Genomic DNA, 25,559 nt, shown 5'->3' on the forward strand with positions numbered 1-25,559 from the left:
GACTAGCATGCATTGCATTAGAAATAAATTAAAAGAGTCAAAATTTTAATTGCATTAGTTTTTAGCATTTTGAACCCAACATAAGTCAAAAGGGGTCAATTAGAAAAATCTCTAGATGTCGGCCGCTCTCCAAAACCTCAAATGAAACGTCCATATCACTCTTTCATAAAAAATTAGACTCATTTATTTTAAATCGACTAGGTGGTTAGCTGGCTCCCCCATCCAGGCTGGGGTAAGTCCAGACCCTGCACTGCATTACTTAGGTTCGGACTACTATGGTCCAGTGTCCAAATTATATTTAGGATACGGGGCAGATCTTTAATTATAAGACCCCAACCTCCGGGAATATAATCCCAAATTTCTAATAAAATGCTCAACTCTAACTAAATTTCATTTCAATCCATAAATGTAAAGCCCAATACTTAGATTAAGTTGGGACACTTCCGGAGGGTTCTAGAATCTCAAAGTGTCCCATACTTTTCTTCCCTGATTTTGATAATAACTGCTCAATTTTGATCCATTCACCTTTGAGTTTCTAAAATTTACCTCTTTTTGATATCACTCATAGAAAATCTAACGAAATTTTGTCACTATTTTAATCGAGAGTTTTCGTAGGGGACTCTGTCTCCCTACGATGTAATTAACTACGAGGGCTTGCGCTCGTAAGAGATTTAGAACCACACACTCACCTGATTTTAAAAAAAAAATGATTTTTCAAAATTTATGTTGGATTCCTTTGGGAAAGAGTAAAGATGATCGTTATTATCATATTCAAAGAATTATCATTGAATGGAATTTTCTCCATTTGGGGAGATATATCTTTCCTCGATAAAGCTCTGGATATGAACTTAATGATCACACTTCTTGATTATTGTAGCTGGATATTTAGTTGAACCTCATCCTGGCTCCTCGGAGCCATATGAGGTTCTCTTTAGCATCCGGTCACAATATTCAAGATGAGATTCATAATTCTAGATTTGAACACCGTTATGAAATTTTATTTTCATCTTTCGAGGTGATGTACTTTTTCTAACGGGACGATTCAATTTTAGAATTAGAATTTTTTTTTAAACTCCAAAATTCCCAAAGAAAATCAATATTTTCAAAACCTGTTTTCAAAATTCCACCAACACCCTCTTAGTTAAATATGTTGGGGTGAGTTCACTCATTGGTTGAGTAATCTTGAGACTGAGCCCACCCCATTTCACAAATGATTCTTAGGACTCTCTTGATTGTCCTTAGGCTTTTCATTGAACTTGCTTGATCTGCTTAACCCGCTAAGATTTACATATAGGCTAGGGGTGTGCATGTGTAAAGTTCATATATGTTTTGTATTTAGCTTGTCTGAATTTTCATGTGTAAATGTTCTACTTATATTTAAAATTGTTCAAGAATGTTGTTTTAGTATTCACCAAGTTAGAATTCAATCACAACACTAGCTTATTTTGAGCAAATAAAAATAAATAAATAAATAAATAGCCAAATAAAATAGAATTGTTTTATTTATCTATTAATTATATATATCTTGACTCATTAAAAAAACAAATTGCAAATAACTAATTAATATCAATTTGCTACTATAAATTAAATGCTAGTTTCTTAGCAAGCTAAATAAGAATTATTCACAATGAGTTTTTTTGACAGTTTATTAATTATTATTATATTTTTCAATCAAACTATATATTTTATATTAAGTTTATTTTTTAACTTTTTAACTATTTCATAAATTTATTTTTAAAACCCTATCCTTTATTAATAATAATAATAAACTAAATGTGACATTGGTTAAAGACTAATAAGCAGCCACAAATTGAGAAGTTGGACCCAAACTCCTTATAGAAACGGAGAAACCTCTCTAGAAGCAGCTTCCAGTCCTTTTCTTCTTCCATTTGAGTATTTGACCTCCATTCCATTCCTCCAAATTTCCCTCCTTCCACATTACGAACATCCGAGAACTTCAACTATAGACTTTGAGAATTATTTTTTCCATCCTCTACCCCTCAGTAATCTATGCACAACCAAACCCCTCCTCGATTCCTAAAGCTTCCGTCTTTGCAGAAAACTTGATGCCCCCAGCTATCTCAGCTTCTGATAAGCTCTCTTCCCTCTTACTCCGACGATGGCCTCCGACCGGCCTCTCCTGATTCCGTCCCCGCGTACGCCGGTGCCATCGGATGACCCAGCACCTATTACTTTTCCGCCGCTCGCCGCCACACGTTCCTCGTCCTCCTCCTCCCGCAGGAAATCGGCGGCTCCTCACTCCCGCAACTTGTCAGTGGAGAACGTCGGCTTCTCCGCTGAGATGCGTTCGAGCTCGAAAACCTCTTTTTCTATCGAGACCATTTCGCGCTCGGTGTCCAAGCAGCAGCAGCCGCCACCGATGCCACGGTACGGCTCCCGCCGGTCGGAATCAGGCCACATGAGCTCCTCGCAGAAAGAGATCAGTGATGCCGACGCCCGCCTAGTGTACATAAACGACCCCGACCGCAGCAACTCCCCTGTTCGGCATCCTAACAACTCCATCCGCACCACCAAATACTCCGTCCTAACCTTTCTACCCAAAAACCTCTTCGAGCAGTTCCACCGCGTTGCCTACATCTACTTCCTTATCCTCGCTGCCATCAACCAAATACCCCAACTAGGCGTCTTCACACCCGCCGCTTCAATCCTCCCCCTCGCCTTCGTCCTCGGAGTCACCGCCGTCAAGGATGCCTACGAGGACTACCGCCGCCACCGCTCGGACCGCACGGAAAACTCCCGCTCTGCTTCTGTTCTATCCTCTTCCTCAGACTTCCAGCCAAAGCCATGGAAAGACATCCGCGTCGGAGAGATCATCCGCGTCCATTCCAACGAGACTATCCCCTGTGACCTTGTCCTCCTTGCCACCAGCGACCCAACCGGCGTCGCCTACGTGCAGACTATCAATCTCGACGGGGAATCCAACCTTAAAACCCGCTACGCCAAGCAGGAGACCCTCTCCAAACCCCTGGAAACCCTCACAGCTATCATCCGTTGTGAGAAGCCCAACCGCAATATCTACGGTTTCCACGGCAACGTCGAAATCGATGGAAGTAAGCAGCGTGTCTCCCTCGGCCCATCCAACATCATCCTCCGCGGCTGCGAGCTCAAAAACACGACTTGGGTAGACGGCGTCGCCGTCTACACCGGGAAGGACACGAAGGTCATGCTCAACAGCTCCGGCGCGCAATCGAAGCGCAGCCGACTTGAGACCCACATGAACAGAGAAACTATAATCTTGGCCGTGGCCCTCTTCGTGGAGTGCACCATCGTGACGGTGCTCGCCGGTGCTTGGCTCGGCCGGCACCGGGACCAACTTGACGACCTGACGTATTACAGGAAGACTGATTTCTCCGACAGGGAAGTAGGGAAGTACAATTACTACGGGATCGGATGGGAGGTTGTGTTCACTTTCTTCATGTCGGTGATTCTGTTCCAGGTCATGATTCCGATCGCGCTCTACATTTCGATGGAGCTCGTGAGATTGGGGCAGGCCTTTTTTATGATTCAGGATGAGAGCTTGTTTGACAAGGAAAGGGGAAACAGGTTTCAGTGCCGTGCTCTTAATATTAATGAGGATTTGGGGCAGATCAAGTATGTTTTTTCCGACAAAACAGGGACTTTGACAGAGAACAAGATGGAGTTCCGCTGCGCAAGCGTGGTCGGAGTAAACTACAGCGGCGGTGCCGCCGCAACTGATGTCGTAGAAGAAGGCGTCTCCGTCGTGGGTAAGTCAAATTCAGTGATTTTATATGCTAATTCTAAATATTTTTTTCCAAAGCTTGAAATTTGTTAACAGTATTAGTCTTCATCGATCCGTAACAATAGCTGCCACACATTTGCATCTTCAATTTTGCGTTGAATTGCTTGTACGTAGCATTGTCCGTATGCACATTGTCATTCCACTTGTGTGAGGCATCACGTGTTCTTAGGGATAAGGAGTATATGCATTTAAGCCATCCTTAAATTTCATCATTGCGAAACCATTTCCTTCAATTACAAAAGCACCCAACACAAGCATTTGGTCAACCACTCGCATGAGAAAGCTAAATAAAGTCCTCTATTATTTTGAGCAGTGGATGAGCAAATCTGGAGACCAAAGATGACCGTTAAGACTGACCCTGAGCTCCTTAAATTATTGAGGACCGGAGAGGGAACAGAGGAAGGAGATAAAGCCCGAGAATTTTTCCTGGCTTTGGCCACCTGCAACACCATTGTACCGATCTTGTCTGAAACAGAGGATCCTACAGTTCGGCTAATAGACTATCAGGGTGAATCGCCTGACGAGCAAGCCTTACTGTACGCCGCAGCCGCTTATGGCTTCATGCTCATCGAACGCACCTCCGGCCACATTGTTGTTGATGTCTTCGGTCAAAAGCAGAGGTACCACCTACTTCATTTCCTTCAATTCAATGAGAGCTTATTATATGCGGCATCCGGATCGTCCGGAGGTGAATTCGGGCTCGCCATGTCACCCAGATGCACCGGACCCTGGATGATATGACGCGTCCGAATTCGTCTCCGAACAAATCCGGATGCCGCACATAATAATTTTTCCAATTGAGAGATTAACATGCGTTGTCCGGACTGTCCTGAGTCGAATCCGGATGCGCCACGTCACCCGGATGCACCGGATCCTGGATGATGTGCCGCATCAAGATTCGTCTCCGAATAAATCCGGACGCCGCATATAATATTTTTTCCAATTCAATTCAATTATGTACTTTATGTTTCATAACTTGAATTGCATATTCTGTATGACGTTATCCACCTTTTTTTTTTTCTAATTTTTATTTCAAAAGTTCTTTTGTTGAATTGTTCCAACTAATGAGCACTATAATTCCAACTTTTGTGCGTTCAAATCCAAGTTGATTTTTAATAGAAAAAGCAGCTATGGATGGCATATAATATTCGAATTTCGATTAAATAATTTATGTCCATTAAAACACGGAGAGAACGCTGATAATGAAAAAAATATTTCGTGCATGCCGTAAATATTTAGTTGTTAAGACAATTGAATTAAAAGACAACAAACTAAACGACATTAAGAAATAGTTATTGGGGACCAATGATTAATAATTAATAAAGTGTGGCTCGTGCTGTGGCATGGCGATTGAGATTATTCGTCTCTCATGTGATCCTATGTTTGAGTCAATTATTCTGTGTGATCGGTACCACAGCTCGATACTGTTCGGTACTGCAGCTTCATACCGTTGATGACACATTTTGATTAATTTCTAAATAATGTTCAGGGTCTGATCCCTGCACAAAATAAATTTTTCACTCAACCTGCTCAAATAAATAAATAAATAAATAAAGTTGTAAGAGCTTAGCTTGATATCCGAAGAATAAAAAAGTTATATACAGACGTTTGAAGCTGTCCTGGACTATTCCACGAATTGCAAACGAGGCTGGTCTTTTAAGTATTATTAGTGCATTGGGATGAGAGAAGCGGTGACATATTTGCAAATTAAATAAAAAGAGGGTTTGGTGAGAAAAAAAGGCCATGAATTTCTCCTGCTGGAGTCATGATTAACATGGCTGATGTGACCATAGGTAAAGTCATCATGATGGGGTTTCTTAATTGCTACATGATTTAGATTTGTACAGCAAAACAGAGAGATAGAGATGTATGCATGTGTGATTGGTAGATGGGCTAATGAATGGTAGATGTTATTAATGCTCATGATTTTTATGGGATGTAATTATGCTTGGCCACCTACTTAATAGCCTTAGATTAATTGCACATGAAAGAAAATGTTTCTTCTTAAAAATACAATTTTTATTTCTAATATAATTCATATGGCCCAATCAATTAAAATTAGTTTTATATTTATAACAATTTTAAATAGAAGAATAAATAGCTCATTTAAAGTGTAGATTTATTTGGGCAGCATGGGATTACTTTTTTTTCCTTCTTAAATGAGCAATAATAAAAAATAAATAAATAAATAATCCTCTCATACTAATTTTTATAGTTGGCAAATTATAGATATTAATCAAAATGGGTTATTAGGTCCAGTTCAGATCATCAGGTTTGCTAGCGGGTTGGATGGGGTCAACTAGATATAGATTGGATCAATTTGGGGTTGGACCTAAACTCGAACCATGAACTCATTTTGACACCCCTTGTTCACTGTTCGTTATATGGTACGAGTAATGTTCTTGATGGAGCGGTCATTGTAGATCACATATGAGATATCCAAAGGACAGGGTAAAAATATGGTAAATATGCATATCTTGGTGAGAAAATTGATTGTTTTCAGCAAGTAAACCATATTTCCTTAAATGCATAAGGGTCAAGTTGTACTTTTTTATAATTTTGTTGTATTTGTCAAGTCCTGGTTGGTAGAGCTCTTTTTATAAATTTGAACATGGATCAAGTCCTGGTTGGTAGAGATCTTGATTAGGTGTAGATAAAGTTTGAATGGGAACCAACAAACCCATATCCAAATCATGGCTCATGACTCATGTACGCAAAATCTAATGTTTAACAATATAAAAAGCTAAGTTTAAACTTTGGTTTTTTTTTTTTCTTGTATTGATTAATATTTTTCATTATCTTCTTCCCTATCTCCTTTTTTATATGAACTGAGTGGATCCCTTTCATGTCACAACAATTCTTGTGTATTCCCTTCTAATACAATTCTGAGGCGAGTCTCTTGTATGTCTTTTGTACCCCTGAATGACTCCCGACAATGCTCCCATGGAACTCCTGGAGTAGGTGGGGAATATGAACTGAGGTCCTTGGCATCACAAATCTTCCTTGATACAGCAGCCTCTCCCCTGTTAGAGAATAACTAGGGTGGCTACTCCTATCTAGGGGTGCAAATGAGTTGAGTCGAGCTCGAGTCAAGGGGTGTTTGAGTCGAGCTCGATTGCCAAATACTGAGGTCGAGCTTGAGCTCGAAGCTACAGTTTTGTCCCGAGGTTTTCTCTGAAGCTTCAGTTACTTCCCAAGGTTTCATTCCGTTTTGTGGTCCTCAGTCCGCTCCGTCTTGAGGTCGCATCTCGTGTCCCGCTCGGAACTCCGAGTTTTGTTCTCCGCCCCGTCTCGAGGTCGCGTCCCGCTCGGAACTCCGAGTTTTGTTTTCCCGCCCGGGCTCCGAATTCCATTTTCCCGCCCTCCCAAGCCCAACAGTTTCATTTTCTAGCAGGCAATGCAATTCTGCGAGCTGCTCGACAAGCTCACTAGTCAAGCGGAGGGTTGTTTGAACTCAAACTTGTTAAGCCGTCAAGCTCGAAATCATGTTCACGCTCGACTTGTCAATCCTATTAACGAGTCAAGCCCAAACTGGCTCGCAAGTCAGCTTGACTCGGTTGCACCCCTTCTCCCATTCTTCAATAAATCGGCCCTAATCCTTCCCAGCTCTTCATCCCGTGCACCCTCCTCCTTAATTGCTCCCCAATCTAGCATCAAGGATATCGACACTGCCATCTCCAATAGCTCCCCCATATAACCGGACAAGGCATCCGCCACATTGTTCTCTATCACAGGCCTTTTCTGAATTTTAAAGTTATATCCTAATAACTTTGACAACCATCTCTAGTGCTCCTCTGTCACTATCCTATGCTTCAATAAGAATTTTAGACTCCGCTGATCCATCCTAACATTGAAATATCGACCCAACAAGTAAGGTCCCCACTTCTTGATGGCTAGCATAATCACCATCAACTCCCTCTCATAGACTTACTTTAGCCTAGCCCTAGCCCTAATTGTCAATACCTGGCAAAAGTAACCAATGGGTCGGTGACTCTGCATGAGTACTGCTCCCAAGACATACACTGATATGGCCATCTCTACTACAAAAATATTACTGAAATCGAGCAAGGCCAAGACCGACAGTGGTCATGGCTATCTTCAATCTCTCAAACACTATTGTGTTGGCCTCCCCCAATAAGAAGCTATCCTTCTTCAGTTGTTCTTTCAGTGGACATGCAATGGTGTTATAGCCCCTCACAAACCTCCTGTAGTCATGGTTTAAAATTGTGCAATATGAGGCTCGCCTTTGCGCAATTCCAGTGAAAAGCGCCTTGAGGCTTACGCCTCAAGTTTTTTTTATGAGGCTTGCACCTCAACTTGGTTGAGGCCAGCCTTAAGATGCGTCTCGCCTCACTGGCGTGAGGCTTACGCCTCACTCGATATATATTAAAACTTACATAAATCCTGAAGTAAAGCCGCAAACAAATCACACTTCGTGTACCCCCTAGTCGCAACAACTTCCTCTCAACTTCCTTAACCTCTAACCCGTCGCCGTTTTTTAACATATTATTTGAGTATTATATAAAAATTTACTTTTAACATTTATTTACACTTAACACAATTTTATTATTTATTATAAGGCTCACGCCTCAAAATGCCTTGAGGCTTATACCTCGCCTTTCAAAAAAAAAAAAAACGCTTCAATACCTAATTGCACATTTTTAAACATGGTGATGACAGTGCTAATGACTTATGAGTTCTTATGTGATATGTCATTGCTATTTATTTTTGGAATTATATGTTAATGAAAAGAATACTGCGATTTGGGAAAGATGGAGTTTGAGTTGGACTATATTTCATGTTGTCTTATTATTGGGATATTTTGATTTCACTTCATATCTTGTACATTTTTATGTTTTATATATTATTTACTCATTAGTATATACAAAATTTATCATTTTATGTTTACGCAATTTTTTAATTTTGAGGCTTACGCCTCAAAAAGCCTTGAGGCTTACGCCTCGCCTCACGAACGAAAAACGCCTCTATACCCGATTACGCAATTTTAAACATTGCCTGTAGTATCCTGCTAGCTTTAGAAAATCCCTCAGCTCTCTCAGATTTTTCGGTAGTGGCCATCTCAGCATTTCCTTGATCTTAACCTGATCAGCGATCACTCCCTCCTGAGAAACTACATGTCTAAAGTACTCCACAATGATCTGTGCAAAATAATATTTCTTCAAATTGGCCATTAGTTGCTGCTCCTGTAATACCTCTAGGACTATCCTTAAGTGCTCCTAATGCTCCTCCTCTGACTTGTTGTACACCAGGATATAGTCAAAGAAAACAATACAAATCTCTTGAGATAGGGTTGGAACACCCTATTTATGAGGGAATGGAATGTAGCTGGAGCATTAGTGAGGCCAACATACATTACTAAGAACTCATAATGTCCCTCCCTCATGCGTTCTAAAAGCAGTCTTTGACACATCCTCGCCTTTCATTATGATCTGATGGTGTCCGAACTTCAAATTTATCTTTGTAAAGATAATTGTCTCATACAGCTCATCTATGATCGGGATGCGAAACTTAACTGGCACCATCTCCTTATTCAAAGACTTATAGTCCATGCAGGACCTCCAACTCCTTTCATTTTTCTTAGCTAATAATATTGGGCTAAAAAAAGTGCTCACACTAGGCCTGATATTTCTTGCCTTTAGCATTTCTTTAATCAATTTCTCAATTTCATCAGTTTGAAATTGAGAGTAACAATATGGTCTGACACTGATGGGTGATACCCTTCCCTCAGGGTGATAACATGATCCTACTCCCTAGGCGGTGGAAATCCTTGAGGTGGCTGAAAGTCCTCACTAAATTTTTGAATCAATGGTTGTACTGAAATATGAATGTCTCCACCCTCCTCCAATCTGATCCCCTCTGAACTGCCTCCTCTGGCTCTCCTCTCTTGGTACTTCTGATCCTCCACCAGCTGAGTTAGTTTCATAGTCTCGCTCAAGTTACAAGGCCTCATGACTCTCACTGTTGCTCGGATCTCCGATTTGATCCCCTTCATGAAATTCTCCTCCAGTACAGTCTCAATCAGTCGATCCAGTCGTCTTGTCAGGAACTCAAATTTTTCGTGGTATTATTCCACCGAGCCTTCCAGTATCAGGTCAAAGAACTGCTCATAGAAGTCTCCTCCCCTGCTGGTTCGAAAACGTTCCAATAAGTACTATTTGAACTCTCTCTAACTCCATATGAGCCGCCTCATGTCTGTCCACCGGTACCAAGCCAACGCCTTCCCCTTCCAAACATAAGCTGGTTGCCATCAATCTCTCTACCTCCGCCAACCCTTTGACGGCGAAATATCTCTCTACCTTGTAAATCCACCAGTGTGCATTCTCTCCCTCAAAAATAGGCATCTTCATCTTCTTAACCTTTGGATCCCCTCCATTTCCCTTAATTCCTCCATAATTTTCCCTTCCCCAAGTGTCTCGATCCTCTCTTCCACGTTCATTCCCAAACCCTTCTTTCCCAATCAGCACCTCTTTGTTCATAACCCTCATATCCACACTCTCCCCATACCTTCCACCTCTCTCCTCCCTCTGGGAAGGTTCCAGATGGGGTCTTCTCCCTTCTCCCTCTATAATCTCCACATCATTCTCATCCTTACGAATTTCGGAATTCGTACTCCTTACCAATTTTCCTCTTGCTTCCGATGCCACCGTTTGATTTTGAAGATCCCATATCTTCTTCCTCATCTCTTGGAAATCTGAGAATTTTCCTTCCATGGTGGAAATTCTATCTACCACCATCGCCTTGATTTGACACATCTCCCCCTCAAGCGTTCTTCCAAAGCATCCACCTTCTTGGCCTCCATCAATACCCTGATCTTTGTTAGACTCAAAAATTCATATTTTGACCACAAAAACAGCAAAATCAGTGGTTCAAAGTCAAAAATCTGTTGTAGGAAACTGCCAAAAATAGCCCAAAACAGCCCAAAAATTGGCTCTGATACCAATTTGATTGGAAACACTTGTAAACAACAGTGTTTCTTACCAATATTGAGATTTCAGCGATCTCACCACAATCCTCCAAACAAATCAAGTAAAATAGAGAGAATACTTGCAATAATAGAAACAAACGGAAGGAAAATATCGAGGTACAATTGATCCTCAATTCGAGAGGAGGATAATTCTCTCTCAAATCTCTAGTCGTCGTTAGAGACCAAGATGCCAAAACTTACCACACCAAATTCAACAAATAAACATGACATGATGCCCTAATCCTAATATAAACATCTACTTAAAGGAAACACAAAATTAACTCAAAAGGACTAAACAACCCCCCCCCCCCCCTATATGACGTGTTTCTTATTTGTTGTTTTTTGTAAGAGGTTTATTTTCAAATATTTTTTGTTTAATCATAAATGCAATTAATTCAAGGGTGAATTTCGGAATAGTCCCCTGAATATTGATATATATGGTCAGTTTAGTCCTAGAGTTTCACGGCTATACAAAATTTCTTCAAAATGGTCCCTTTGGGGCTAAATTGGGATCAATTTTGTATACTCTAGAAACTAAATTGTGATTACTTTTATATAACTCTTATAATGGACTATTTTATATCAATTTGTATAGTCGATAGACAAAATGGGAGCAATGTGATACTTTGGGACTAAATTGATCACACATAAATGGTTTGTGAACTATTTAGAATGTTTCCATTCAGGAACTATTTGACATTTTTGAGAACACTAGCAATTCCTCTTTTTTTTTACGTGGGAGTCTTTGGTTGATAACTAGCAGAAGTAGCAGTTCGAATATATGGTTCCTTTTTGATTGTTATGTAATCATTTTATAATTTCGACCTTTTAGCATTATATCTTACTGCCTTTACTTTGCATTAATTTAAGTTCTGTTGAATCCAATACTATGGTGGCTGCAGGTTTGATATTTTGGGTCTTCACGAATTTGATAGTGATCGTAAGAGGATGTCAGTTATAGTGGGCTTTCCTGATAAGACAGTTAAGGTTTTTATTAAAGGTGCAGACAGTTCAATGTTTGGTGTTGTAGACAAGATGTTGAATGTGGACATAGTTCAATCAACCAAATCACACCTTCACACCTTCTCAACATTGGGTCTGAGAACCTTAGTCATTGGTGTGCGGGAGATGAGCAATGTTGAGTTTGAGGAGTGGCATTCTTCCTATGAAAAAGCTAACACTGCATTGTTTGGGAGGGGCAGTTTATTAAAAGCAGTTGCAATGAATATTGAGAACAACATTAGCATTCTGGGAGCCTCAGGAATCGAAGATAAGCTACAGCAAGGTGTGCCTGAAGCCATTGAATCTTTGAGGAAAGCTGGGATCAAGGTCTGGCTTTTGACTGGGGACAAGCAAGAAACTGCAATTTCCATTGGCTTTTCTTCCAACCTCTTAACAGGAGAAATGACCCAAATTATAATAAATAGCCATTCCAAGGAGTCATGTAAAAAGAGTTTAGCAGATGCCCTTGCCATCACTAAATTAGTAGCAGGAAATTCTCCAGCAGCAGAAAACAGTATTGCAGGAGCTGATGCTGTAAAGTCCCCTCTTGCTTTGATAATTGATGGTACCAGCCTTGTCTACATCCTTGAGACTGAGTTAGAAGAAGAGGTATGATGTCAAAAAGCTTTCATTTTTCTTTTTTCAGGATTATAGTGTACTCACTTCTCCATCCGTGGATGTTCCAGCTGTTCGAAGTAGCAACATCATGTAGTGTTGTTCTGTGCTGCCGAGTAGCTCCATTGCAGAAGGCTGGGATAGTTGTTCTAATCAAGAGCAGAACAGATGATATGACTCTTGCTATAGGAGATGGTAATCTTGAAGTTAATTCTCTTTCAGAAATACATGTTTCAACATGTTTTTTCATTCTGGGATAAACTCTCTCTTCATATGCTATTCAGGTGCGAATGATGTTTCAATGATCCAGAAGGCTAACGTTGGGATAGGCATTAGCGGCAGAGAAGGGAGGCAAGCTGTTATGGCCTCGGATTTCGCAATTGGACAGTTCAGATTCTTGGTACCCCTTTTATTGGTTCATGGTCACTGGAACTACCAAAGAATGGCATATATGATATTATACAACTTTTACAGAAATTCTATTATGGTGTTCGTACTTTTCTGGTAAGTGGATGAGATGCTATTATTTAATAAGCTCATTCTAAATGTTGTTCATTACATTTTTTATTTGGAAGTTTAGTATTCTATTTATCATAATTTGCTTTCGGTTCTTCCTGCATTATTTTAGCAATTTTAGTTGGAATGTGAAGCAACTCCTTGATCAGTATCCACAATCTGGATCCGTTTGCCTGAATAATTGTTGTTTTGCTCTCCATTTTTACCTATTGACGTTTCTTATGATTATATGTTTCCAATCATTCCCTAGTTGCTAATATTGTAGCGTGGGATTAGCTTCCCAAGATATTAAGTGATATTAGTTGTCTGTAGTAAGCATTCTATTTTGAAAAGAGTAAGGTTATGTTGCTTAATAAATTACTTTCAAATATCAAAAAGAGATCAACTAAAACATTATCTTAGTTAATGATGGTCTCTATGTTAGGTATGGAGTTTAATTTTCCTCAATCATTTTATTCTTGAAGTATTGGATAAGATTTTGATTTTATTTTTATTTATGATTAGTGGCTGCCAAACTCAAGGTCCTATTCACTCCTATTCCATCATACTTACTACTAGATGTTGCTCTCTAATAGAAGAAGAAGTCAATGGATTTGAGACATCACTCATTCTTCTCATTCATTCATCTAAGTGTAAAGCCACATGAAGGCTTGAAAGGTTTCTAGTGGTGATCGAAAGTTGGTGATTTTCTTAACTGGTGTCATATGGAGGGATTTCTACGTTTGGTGGTTACTAATGTGCGTTTAAGGGTGGAAGGTGACAATTTGAAGCCAAATACCTCAAAAGGGAAAATTGGTGGTTGTCACGAGGATTGGTGATCGATGTGGCAGTCTGAATTAAGAGAAAATTGAAGAGAAAATTGGTTATCCTCTATCTCTGTTGACTCTAGATGCGCATATTTGGTTGAGAAATCATACTCATATTTGAAGAGGGAATAAGAGAGAGAGAGAGGAAAGAATACTAGAGTGATAAATGTGAGATAAAACATCAAGTGATCAAATATTTGTATACTGTATTTTTTCTAGACTAGTGAATACTTATCTCTTTGTATAGTTTTAGACATAGGTAGATCTCATAATGTTACGAAGACCTTTTCCATTTTTCTTGCCAATTCAACGACTGATATCTAATTGAATGACAAAGTTCATGCATTGAGCTTTTTATCATCACTTCTAAGAAGATAGATAGGAATTTCGATAGTTGTTGGCAATTCTTGCAGGCCTATGAAGCTGAAGTTCAATGAAGTCCATGACTTTGATTTTAGGTGAGGTCACCAAGAGAAGAGAATTAGGAGAAGATCATTCTTCTATTACTTTGAATCTTGAGAGCAAAGGAAGAGGCATAGGAAGAGGCAACAATGGAGGACGAAGGTAGATCCAAATCTTAGCAGAGGTGTTAATTAAAAGATTGTAGAGGAATATGCTTGTAATGTAATAAGACTGGTCATATAAAAAATATAATAAGACTGGTCATATAAAGGAATTTTGTACAAATTCAAATTAGGTAGAGAAATCTATGAATAGTACAAGTAGAGCGATCTATGATGCATCGGTTCTTAGTGCAAATAATCTTGAGTATTTGTTCTTAAACTCAAGTGTCTTTTCACTCTGCATATAGTGTTTATATCTAATTTGTTGTAGGAGATTTTGAGAGTGAACTCTTAATGTTATATGTGTTGTTATATGCAAAAACCAAGACAAGAATGAGACTGTTGGACTATTTGGTTTGTTGTTTTTAAAATACATGCAATTTTAGAAATACAGATTAATTGGAATGTATCTATTTTAGAAATGCATGAGAAGTTTGGTTGGATGCAAATTGAATGTATTTAAATACTTTTGTCTTTGTTACGATACATTATAAATGCATTGAAATGAGTTAATCGTCTGGGGGGTTGGGGTATTACAATGGCAGGCTATAGTGGTCAGGGGCTAGTGGTGGGCGATAGCTGGCACGAATCGTAAGAAGCCACACGACCGCTTTTGGAAATTACCTAATTTGGGTGATTTTGAAAACAAGGATTTTGAGGTATTTTAAATCCCTAAAAATTTTAATTTATATTTATTTTCTTCAATCCATACTCCAAAATTGTTAGAAAGCAAGGAAAATGAATACAATACACTGTTATTTCTTTCGAACAAACAACCGCTATGTAAACTTCATAATTTGAGGATGCTACTTGCTGTAATAAGAGAAACTTAGTATCATTAGACAATTTGGTGAAGAAGATTACGTCTTAATCTTCTATATTGATACTTAAGAGGTCATTAAGGATGTTATTGTGACCGCACATTGAAGTAATCATGGTCATACGTGTATGAAAACAAAAATCAAAATTGTGCGAGCAACCATTAAATCTATTGTTGATGATTCTAGAGGTATAATGAAGGATAAAAGTTTTGTGAAGGGAGAGCCTCCAAAGAGCAAATGGGCATTGCAAGGCATACAATATTTCTGGATCAAGGGGTAACAAGATGAAAAGGTAAGGATGATGGCCAACGATGATAGGCTTATCACTAATGGACAGATATACTGCAAATTTTTCATTGATAACCGAGAAGAGGGTTGCCACATAAAGATGATAGTCTCATGGCAATACATAAAAAATCCAATCTCCAAGTGGGAGATTTTACATGTAGAGTCTAATTTCCTTCGATTACTCTGATAAGATTTTATTTTGATTTTAAGATTGGTAATGGTCAAACTCACGATTCTTTTCCCTTAAAATCCTTCATATCTACCATCAAATGTTGCTCTATAAAAAGAGAATAACTCGATTGCAAGGCATCATTCAGTCTTGCCCTTTGTCCAGTTAGATATAAAGGAACGTAGAGATGAAAGAGATAGTTGTTAGAGTGATCAGGTGTTGGTTTTTCTCTTGGCTTGTGTCACACAGAGGAATTTCTATGTTGGGTGATCGGCAACATACATTGCAAGGCTAGATGCGATAGTTTAAAGCCAGAGGCTTTCAAAGAGGACAGCAGTGACTGTCGCACTTGTTGATAACTGATAGAATAGCCTGGCATGGGAGGCAAGAGGTTTTCCTCTATTTCAAGTGAGTATAACTAATGGAGGTGGTATTCTCTGGGAAAAGGAACTGGATGGAAAGTTAGATACAATGCTCGACTATAGTGGCATCTCAGATGAAAAGAGCAATTTAGTACCCAATTTAAGGTTTCATTTGGGACAACTTTTGTACTGCTTTTTAAAACAGTACTGCTTTTTAAAACAGCTTTCTAATACAAAATTTTCAAATTCAATTTGAAATTTTTGTAGTACAAAGTTATTTTAAAAAGCAAGAAAAAAGCCATTCCAAATGACGCATAAAATGGAAATAAGTTTCTTCTTTTGGATAGTGAGAAGCGATTTAACTATATTGACTTCAGTTCAGAGAACAGATCGTTTGATGACCACCATTTTTTAATACAAAATATCAATTTTTTCATAGATACTGCTCTTTCAATGATGGTAGTATAACAATCGTAGCAACCCATTGGTTTGTAGAAGGGAAGCTCATTTCTTTTTGTTGCCATTTGATGATCTTTCTGCTTTCATGCCTTCTTATCCAACACTACAAGTGGTTGCTAATTATACTCTCACGCTTCTTTCTACAGGTATGTGTTATATACAGCTTTCAGTTTGACAACTGCGATCAGTGAATGGAGCAGTGTCTTGTACTCAGTTATTTACACAGCTCTTCCAACCATAGTAGTAGGTATTCTAGACAAGGATTTGAACAGGAAAACACTTCTGAAGTACCCTCAGCTCTATGGGTCTGGGCAAAGAGAAGAGCGTTACAACCTAAAACTGTTTATTTTAACCATCATGGATTCTGTTTGGCAAAGCTTAGCTATATTTTTCATACCATATCTGGCTTATAGACACAGTACAGTTGATGGATCCAGCATTGGTGACCTCTGGACCCTTGCAGTTGTTATCATGGTAAATCTTCACTTAGGAATGGATATTTTCAGGTGGAATTGGATAGTACATGCGTCCATATGGGGCTGCATAGTTGCTACCGTCATTTGCGTCATCATCATAGATGCATTGCCCATCCTACCAGGATTTTGGTATGTTCTTTTTCTTTAGTTATCTGAAGTTACTTTTGGAGATTATTTGTGTGTCATGTGCAAGCATATTGAGAAATTTAGTAGAACCTATATATTTTGTGCATTTAGCTGAGATAGCCCTACCCAATTTAAAGTTAGATTAAACCAAATAGAGATTCTTCATATACACTGAAAGTACATACATAGAGGAATTTTGGAAGAGAAATCCAACCATACAATATAAAGCGTACATAAATTTTGGGTCCAATACACTGAAAGTACATACATTTAATAGAAAAGTGTTTAAGGAGAAATCCAACCACACAATATAAAGAGTAGAATTAGAGAAGGAGAAATCCGACCATACAATATAAAGAGTACAATTAGAGAAGCAAGCCTATTTACTTTGAACACAAATAGATATTCTTCATATTTTTTTGTTTTAATATCACCACGGTCTCTTAGATTTGGGTCAAGCTTCATATCGGTCTATGATTTTAAAACTTCATCTTTATTTGGTCATTGATGTGTAGGTCATATTACACATAGGCCCTTTCATTAATATAATCATCAACTGAGCATGACAAAAATACCCCTATACTTTTTTCCTCCATTTTCATTGTTTATTCTTTTATGCAAAAACCAACCCTCTTCTTTTAGACCCTTTCATTAATAGATATGTCAATTGAGCATAAAAAGACAAAGTACCCCTGTATATTATCTCTTCATTTGCCCTATTTTATTCTTCTTATGCATAAACCGCCTCTCATCTCTTGCTTATAATGCAAACGATCTCTGGTGATTTCATTTCTTTTGGTGAGTTCCTATACTCAACTGCTTTTATTTAAGTTGAATTGGGTTTCACTCTTTTGCATTTTAGAATTTCCTTCTAAAACACAACCTATCTAATCACACACAATGAGCACTGGTGATGTAATGCACAACAAAATAAGTAATTAATATATTATGCGCAATGGAATGTATCAAGTCAAACTAAACATAAAGTATTATAATATGTATGAAGGTGAACTATGTATGAGCAATCAATATTAAGCACAATATAAATAATAAGACACGCAAATAAATAACCAGAAAAAGCTTATAATTAAGCAAAACAACCTGTAAGTGTAGCAACATAAACATACGATGGTGCTAAACGATTATGCAAAAGTGCTGAAACAAGCAAGCTCAATAGAAATAGGGTAATACTATACAAATTTGTGAAATATTGATTCAATTAAACACTAAGGTTCTAAAGCAAGTGCCCACACAATTATGATATGATGGTTATATAATTAGATTTGTACTTTGGAAAGATTAAATATATACTCAACTACTTTAGCATAGGAAAAACGTATAAATCATCCCATAAGCATGGAAACATATAACTAAGGAATTAGATATGCGATAAGTAAATGTAAGATATATAACAATAAGAATAAAAGGATATTTATGTGGTTAAGACCAAACCAGCTTTTTTCCACACCTAACCAGTCTTTACTTAGGATTCTACTACCTAATTATTTCTTTGCTTATAAGTTGATGGAGAAATTGTTGTACTTTCTTGCATCATGTGGGAAAATCAACCTCATTTTAATTGTGGACATGGGCACATCCTCTAATATGAAAAGAGGTTAATGACAAGCCATTAAAGTTCACGAAAAGCTATAAACCACTTAATGGTGACCCACAAGAAAATAAAATTTTATTCAAAATTTTTAACTTCTTGTGATGAAATGTTTCGTTTTAAGTTGTAAATGTAGCAATAACCAGAGAACTAGTTGAGAATCCCAATATGGCAATATATCATCAAATAATTTACTGTTTAATAAAGTTCTAGACTTCTAGTTAGGCCCTAAAACATATTTTTTGAAAGTGATTAAGCCCTAATACTTTAAAAATATTTATTTTTTTCAAGTTTCTTTACATAATCAAATAATTATTTAAATATAAATAGTTTTGTCATATTTTAAATATTCATCAATCTTGAGACATTCAAGGTAAATTATAAAATCGATCAAACAATTATTAGAATCTTTATTTTACACTTGAAGTCTAGAATTTTTTTTTTTTAATCATCTCGAGTTCTTCTTTAAGCTGCAGAGGCTCCAAGCAAGCCTAGTGAAATTAGTCATCATCACCATAATTTAGCTATAAAAATCATTAGATAACAATACACAAGATTTGTTATTATCAAATCACTTGTTAGTTATACATGTGTCTTAAACTTATGAGTTTGAGGATGACTCTTCTGAATTAGATGGTGTTGGACTAAGGAACTCTCTTGCAACTTCCACCTCTCTCATTCTTCTTAGTCTTTTTCCTTAGCCTTGGTGGAATTAATTGGCCAACCTCATTGAAAAAATTTGTAACCCCACTAGTCCACTACAACTAATCATAAGAATGTTAGGATCTCTCACTCTTTGTCTGCCTCTTATATTCCTTGTTCTCCCCTTATCCGATGTCAATGGAGTGATTGGTTTGACCTCTTTCACAAATAATATAGTTCTAGAATAGAAGAAAACTTTTCATGATGGTATTTTACCTATAAGAAATTAATTCATTCAAATTTAGGGGTTGTTTGGTTGGCTAAAAAAGGAAATGCATTGTAAAAGGGATGTACTGTAAAAACAATATAGTGTAAATGAATACTTTGAAGTTGTTTGGATGAATATAAAGTAAATGCAAGTGAATGACTTTTTTTGTTTGTAGTAATGAATGTAGTGTAAAGTTCAAAAATGATGTCCGCCGTTGAGGGAGGTGTTGGTGGTGGCCGGCAGTTCTGATCGTCGTCGGTGGTGGCTGGAGATGGTGGTGACCGGCGGTGGTGGTGGTAGTGCCTAGCGGTGGGAATGGCCGGTAGTGGTGGTGGCCGATAGTGGAGGCGGCCGGCGGTGATGGCGGTCGGTGGTGCTAGTGAATGGTGGTGGGGGTGGCCAGGGGTGAGGGCGGCCGGCGGTGATGGTGGAGGTAGTTTCCGGTAAGGGGTGGTAGCCGGAGGGTAGCGGCGGTGGTGGGCGGCGATCAAGCGAGCTTGCTTGTGATGTAAACGGTTCTTGCTCAGAATTTGACTAGTTTGGTTTATTTCAAAATTAACTAAAAGGTCTTAATGAACTAAAAGAATGAAAAGTGGAACATCAACTAAATTAACTTATCATTTAATGCCATCAGCAAAAATAGACCTCTTCGAAGAGTGGAAATCGACTTGACGTACGATAGTGTAATCTTAAAAGTTAGGGATTGAAGTAATGGATTTAAATCATGGACCCATCTGAAGCGCAGTTCGAATTTGAGGGACCCAAATGATATTTACTCTCTTTTTTTTATGATCACATGAAAGAGCTAAAACACAAAAATTATCCACCTTTTTTTTCTTGCATTTTTTGTGATCAAGATTGCTATCTTTATCGTGCACTTCCAATCTGCACGCAGCGTTTGGATTGTTAAATCTTCTTTGGAAGTTCAATCTTCAACCATGTATTCCATACCCTTTCCAAGTGTGAACCATATATATTAGTGGTGGTTGCAAAATGTAAAATGGCATTTTATTGCAAAGGTCTAAGACAACAAACAATTACACTCAATATTTTGCTTTCATATTTTCAGGGCAATATTCCACGTAATGGGCACCTGGGTATTCTGGTTCTGCTTGCTTGCCATTCTAATCGCCGGCATGATTCCACGATTTGCAACGAAAGCTTTTACAGAATTCTTCATTCCCAGTGATATCCAGATTGCAAGGGAGCTTGAAAAGTTTGGTAATATAAATGAGCCCCTGGTTTCTGAAGTTGCAACGAGAACTTTGTCAATCCATCAACAGCAGAATAGACCATAGAATTCTTTTAATAAAAGAATCTTCCTTGTTTTTTTGGTTGTTCTTTCACCTGAGTGTATAGTAGCCTTATTCTTTCCAGCTGTAATCGGAGTTTAGGCCGATTGCAAGCTTTATAAGCTGTCCAAATGGATAGTTGTTGTCTGTAGTAATAGCATTTTTTCCTTTAAATCATATTATAACTGCATATTAGAGTTGTACACAATACACAGTTTCCTCATAGCCTTTCCCTTGTCTTATGCTGTTGCTGAGTTTGCTGATGACATGTGCAAACATCAGCTTTCAGGCTTGTAGAAAAGTGATTTTTACTGTAAATTCAATGATATTTTGAATTTCTGCAACATATATGATCACTCTCTTCAAAAGTTGCAGGAAAACCAAATTGGTTATTTCAAGTGAAAGTATTTGTGGCCTATTGTTTAATGTAGATGATTGTATTTTTATGTTATGATTATAATTTTGAGTAATATGTTTTGAGATTTATCACGCATCATTCAAAAAAAATTTACTTCAGTACAGCTCTTAGCCTCAATAGTTCCTGTATGTTTTTTTTTTTTTAATATGATCTTATAGCATTGTATTTTCGATCCATTGTTCAGAGTGATGGTCAAATAGATGGGGATATTATCAGCAGAATTCAAGTTGGATGGTTGAAGCAGAGGAATGCATCTGGCTTGTTGTGCGATAGAAAAGTGCCCCCTCAAGGGAAAATTCTATAAGATGGTGGTGAGACCTGCAATGCTTTATGGTGTTGAATGTTGGCCATTAAAAGAGAAGCATAATACTAAGTTAAGTGTTGCAGAGATGAAGATGCTTAGGTGGATGAGTGGTTTTACCCTTAGAGATAAGATATGAAATGAGCATATTCGTGAAAAGGTTGGAGTAGCTCTAGTGGAATATAAGATTAGAGAGAGTCGCCTTAGATGATTTGTTCACATTAAACGGAGGCCTTCTGATGACCCGGTTAGGAAAGTTGAGGTATTAGATTTGACTTATGTTAAGATAGGTAGAGGTAGACCTAAAAAGACTTGGTTAGAAAATATTAGAAATGATGTTTCTTTATTAGATTTAAATGAGAATTTGAATTTTAACAGGACACAATGGTGAAAAATGATTCATGTTATCAACCCCGCGTAGTGGGACAAAAGCTTGTTGTTGTTGTTGTTTTTATTGTTGTTGTATGATCTTATAGCATTGTAGCCCGTAACTAAGGAGCTTATATGCAATTCTTTAGACAGGTAACGATAACAACTTGTGGTGAGAATATCATCGATGTGTCTTGTATCTCACCCAAGTATTTTGTTTGCTTGCGTCAATAGCTTTTTCTACTCCGCATGATTTGATCTCCATGTGATCAAGGCAGAATCTTTGAGGGGAGTACATTAAATTGCAGGTTTGTTTATTTTATCCAATTGATGCTCTACAGTTTATAAACATATTTCTGTTATAGCTGAGAATGAGACATTGTGCGGGCGCTTTGTTTGGGTTATTTCTTCTCTCTTGTGGTGGCTTGTCAGTTTTTCACTGTTTTCTACATGCTTCCTCTACTCTATTGTGTCTCCTAGTTTGACGACATGCTGTCCCTTCCCTTATCTATGATTTAGGCCGAAGGGTATGCCTCTCTCATCTCCACCACCTCTTCTACCTTTGATAAAGAGTATGCTTCTAGAAATCGATAAATTATTCTGTGCGGAGATCGGACGCAAAACGGCATCTGGAGACCAACAAGAATACATCACGTCAGAGATATCGAGCTGCGGTATCGAGCGGTACTGAGCAGTACCGAATCGCGGTACCGAGCACAGGTGTGATGTGATGTATTCTGGTTGGTCTCTGAATGATGTTTGACATCTGCACAGAATAATTAATCCTTCAAATTCCGCTTAAATCTCTTATTGTTGTTACTTTCCAACATCCAAAATATTTCTATCTCGATAGTGTTATCCACATTGAATGCCACCAATTTCAGCCCTAGAATGTGTCACTCTGTATGCTAGGCTCTTCCTCTACTTGCATTGTCAAGCATCACCTCCATTGTCATTCATTGAATGCTTCTGCTCAACTTAATTGGAAAAGCTTCCTCACCAAACAATAAACTATATCTACAAGCTTTGATCTGAATTACATAAAAAATTATATGGATCTAACTTAAATAAAAATTATTTTGGAGTTGACTTACATAAAAAATATTGTGGATGAGATCTTTTTCTCCTATAGTAAAAATTGTTGTGGAGGCAAGGATTGGAGTTTGACTCTTGTTGTTGGTTATCTTGTGAGCTAGAGTCATTTTTATGAATCACTTCTTGCGACCCTCAGAAAACCTTTGGGATATGAAAGTTAACTTGTATCTCCTAACGCTCAATTAAGATTTTTTTCCTTATTTTTCTCTTTAGTCTTGTGAGGATTACGAGACTATTTGATTTGGTGTCCCTGATATATCAATGGCTGGCATTTCATTTAAAAAAATGATCTTCTAACTTTAATCCCTCTAAGAAGCCTTCTACACCATTCTAATATAAAGTGTGCTCAATGATTTGCCGCTTTTCTATTGGAGTCAAAGGTTTTCATGTGGAGTATTAGGTCATGGATTGCACAATACTCTTGAGCTTATATGTCTACTTGAAAAATAAGATTCTAGTTGTGGATCTCCTAGATTTGTAGTCGAATATAATGTGTCTTACTTCATAATGAAGTAGGCTAATATGATTTTCATTATGAAAATGTTGTTCGGATTTGCTTAAAGTGTGATCCTATATGCCATAAACATCATGTTGATGCCTAGGGATCTCCTTACTTGTCATTGCCAATAATGCTGAAACATGCCATTGATTATAAGACTGATGCATTTAGTTGACACCAAAACTAACGTTTATTGACTTTGTCCCTCACTGACACTACCAACATAGGTGCAAATCATTGCCTATAAAGTTGATGCATGCAATCGATTCTAACTCATACTCATGACATCAATACATATATTTATGTTGTACTTCTTAGTCTCAAGTCTACTCTCCTCAAAGAAGAATGACCCAATGAATATCAAATGATCTCTAGAAGATAGCTCCAATATCTTAAGGGTCTTAGAATTTCTATTATGAAATCAACCATCTACATTCAATATATGCTACATTGTATTAATGATTTCTCCAATTATAGGGAAGAGCATATTTGTAACCACTGGCATACAATGTTAGAATTATTTTAACTGAGTTAGATCTTTTGACCTTTTTTAATTTTTGAGTTTTCACCTAAAAACTCTTTTATCTCTTCTCACTTTTATTTTATCGGTGTGTATGCTAGATCTTTCAATAAAAATTAAGATATTTTAGGATTTTTCCTCCAACTACTGTCGCCCATAAACTACGGTACACATACCATCGTCGCCCGCCGAATACGGGCTCTCCGACCTCTGTCGCCCTCCGACTACTACCTCCTTTACTTCCTGCCAACTATGGTTACGTTGAACTCCATCACCCATCGAGTATGGTTATCTGACCTCTGTAACTCGCTGGCTATGATCTCTCCGACCTTTGTCACTCAACAACGGTCTCTCTAACCACCATCCCCCGACTATGGTTCCTTTGGCCATCGTCAAACGTCAACTACAGTCCCCCCGACCTCCATTACTCACCGATTATAGCCCTCTGACCTTCGTTGCGCACCAACTATGGTCCCTCTGAATTAGGTCGCCCGCCAACTATGGTCCCTCAGATCTCGATCACCCATCGACTACGGTTCCTCTCACTTGCGTCGCCCGCTAACTACAATCTTTTGACCTCAATCACCCTTTGACTATGGTTTCTCTAACCTCTATTACCAGACAATTGTCCCTCTACCCACTATCACCAACTACAGTTCCTCTAACCTCCATTGCCTAGCTACGACCCTACCAACCAAGCAAACTGAGCAACGTTATTTTAAAAACAACACTCATCTCAACGGATTCTTCCAATTCCCACCATAAACTGTGCTTGGTATGATATATATTTATTTCATTGAATTAAAGCCTTTCCCCGAGGAAGTGCATCATTTGTAATCGACTACAAAGTCTAGAATAATCATTTGAACTAGGCCAAGTCTAGTGGTTTTTCTCCTTTTCAAAAAATTTTAACATAAAAAAACTTAGTGTCTCTTGTGGCTCTTGCAGTATTCTCTCTTATTTGTCTGTGTGATAGATCTTTGTTCAAAACTAGAACACTAAACTTTATATTTCTCTACTGCCACGAATGTTCCAGCACGTAATAGTGATCATATATTTTGAAAAAAATGCACTAAATGAAAGTAATATATGTGATTTAGAAGAGATGATCCCAAGTAGAAATGGGAATTCAACTGGTGAGTTTAAGGGTCTATTTGGGATTATTCAACTTTTATAAATGTGATTGTAAAGTTGTTGTATAAAAGTAATTTTTTTAAAGTTGATGTGAAAACAACTTCCTTGCAAAAAAAAATTGAAAGTAATAAAAACTTTCAATCCTGTTCCAAAATCATCATCCATTTTGAAAAAAAAACTCCCAATCAAATCATCGCTCTTTCCCTAAATAAACCTTCCTAATTTCCTCTCAATCAAATCACCTCTCTTTTTCTAAATAAACCTTTCTAATTCTCTCCCAATCAAATCAATCCTCTTTTCCTAAATAAATATTCCTAATTCCCTCCCAGTTTTTGTCTTCTAAGGTTAAACCCGAAATCCAAATTGTCCCCCCCCCCCCCCCCTCTTTCTATCTCTTCCATCCTGGGGCCGCTTACTACTCCTCATTCTCCCACTCACTCTAA

At 38.0% G+C, this 25,559-nt stretch overlaps 1 protein-coding gene across 1 annotated transcript; it reads left to right on the forward strand.

Moving 5' to 3' along the window:
* The first annotated feature begins 1,741 nt into the window (after positions 1-1,741).
* LOC110108660 (phospholipid-transporting ATPase 1) lies at positions 1,742-21,206 on the forward strand. The gene is made up of 7 exons (XM_020839395.2): positions 1,742-3,746; positions 4,095-4,401; positions 11,669-12,377; positions 12,455-12,578; positions 12,668-12,887; positions 16,514-16,972; positions 20,558-21,206. Exons 1-7 carry the CDS (start codon positions 2,120-2,122, stop codon positions 20,784-20,786), a joined length of 3,675 nt encoding a protein of 1,224 aa, XP_020695054.2. The 5' UTR covers positions 1,742-2,119; the 3' UTR covers positions 20,787-21,206.
* The last annotated feature ends 4,353 nt before the right edge of the window (positions 21,207-25,559 follow it).

This window comes from Dendrobium catenatum, unplaced genomic scaffold (genome assembly GCF_001605985.2).
Source record: "Dendrobium catenatum unplaced genomic scaffold, ASM160598v2 fragScaff_scaffold_54, whole genome shotgun sequence".
Lineage (NCBI taxonomy): Eukaryota > Viridiplantae > Streptophyta > Magnoliopsida > Asparagales > Orchidaceae > Dendrobium > Dendrobium catenatum.

Coding starts and splice junctions, on each gene's coding strand:
- LOC110108660 (XM_020839395.2), top strand. CDS start 2,120: ATGGCCTCCGACCGGCCTCTCCTGATTCCGTCCCCGCGTACGCCGGTG. Junction 12,378..12,454: donor AGACTGAGTTAGAAGAAGAG/GTATGATGTCAA, acceptor TGGATGTTCCAG/CTGTTCGAAGTAGCAACATC. Junction 16,973..20,557: donor CCCATCCTACCAGGATTTTG/GTATGTTCTTTT, acceptor TCATATTTTCAG/GGCAATATTCCACGTAATGG.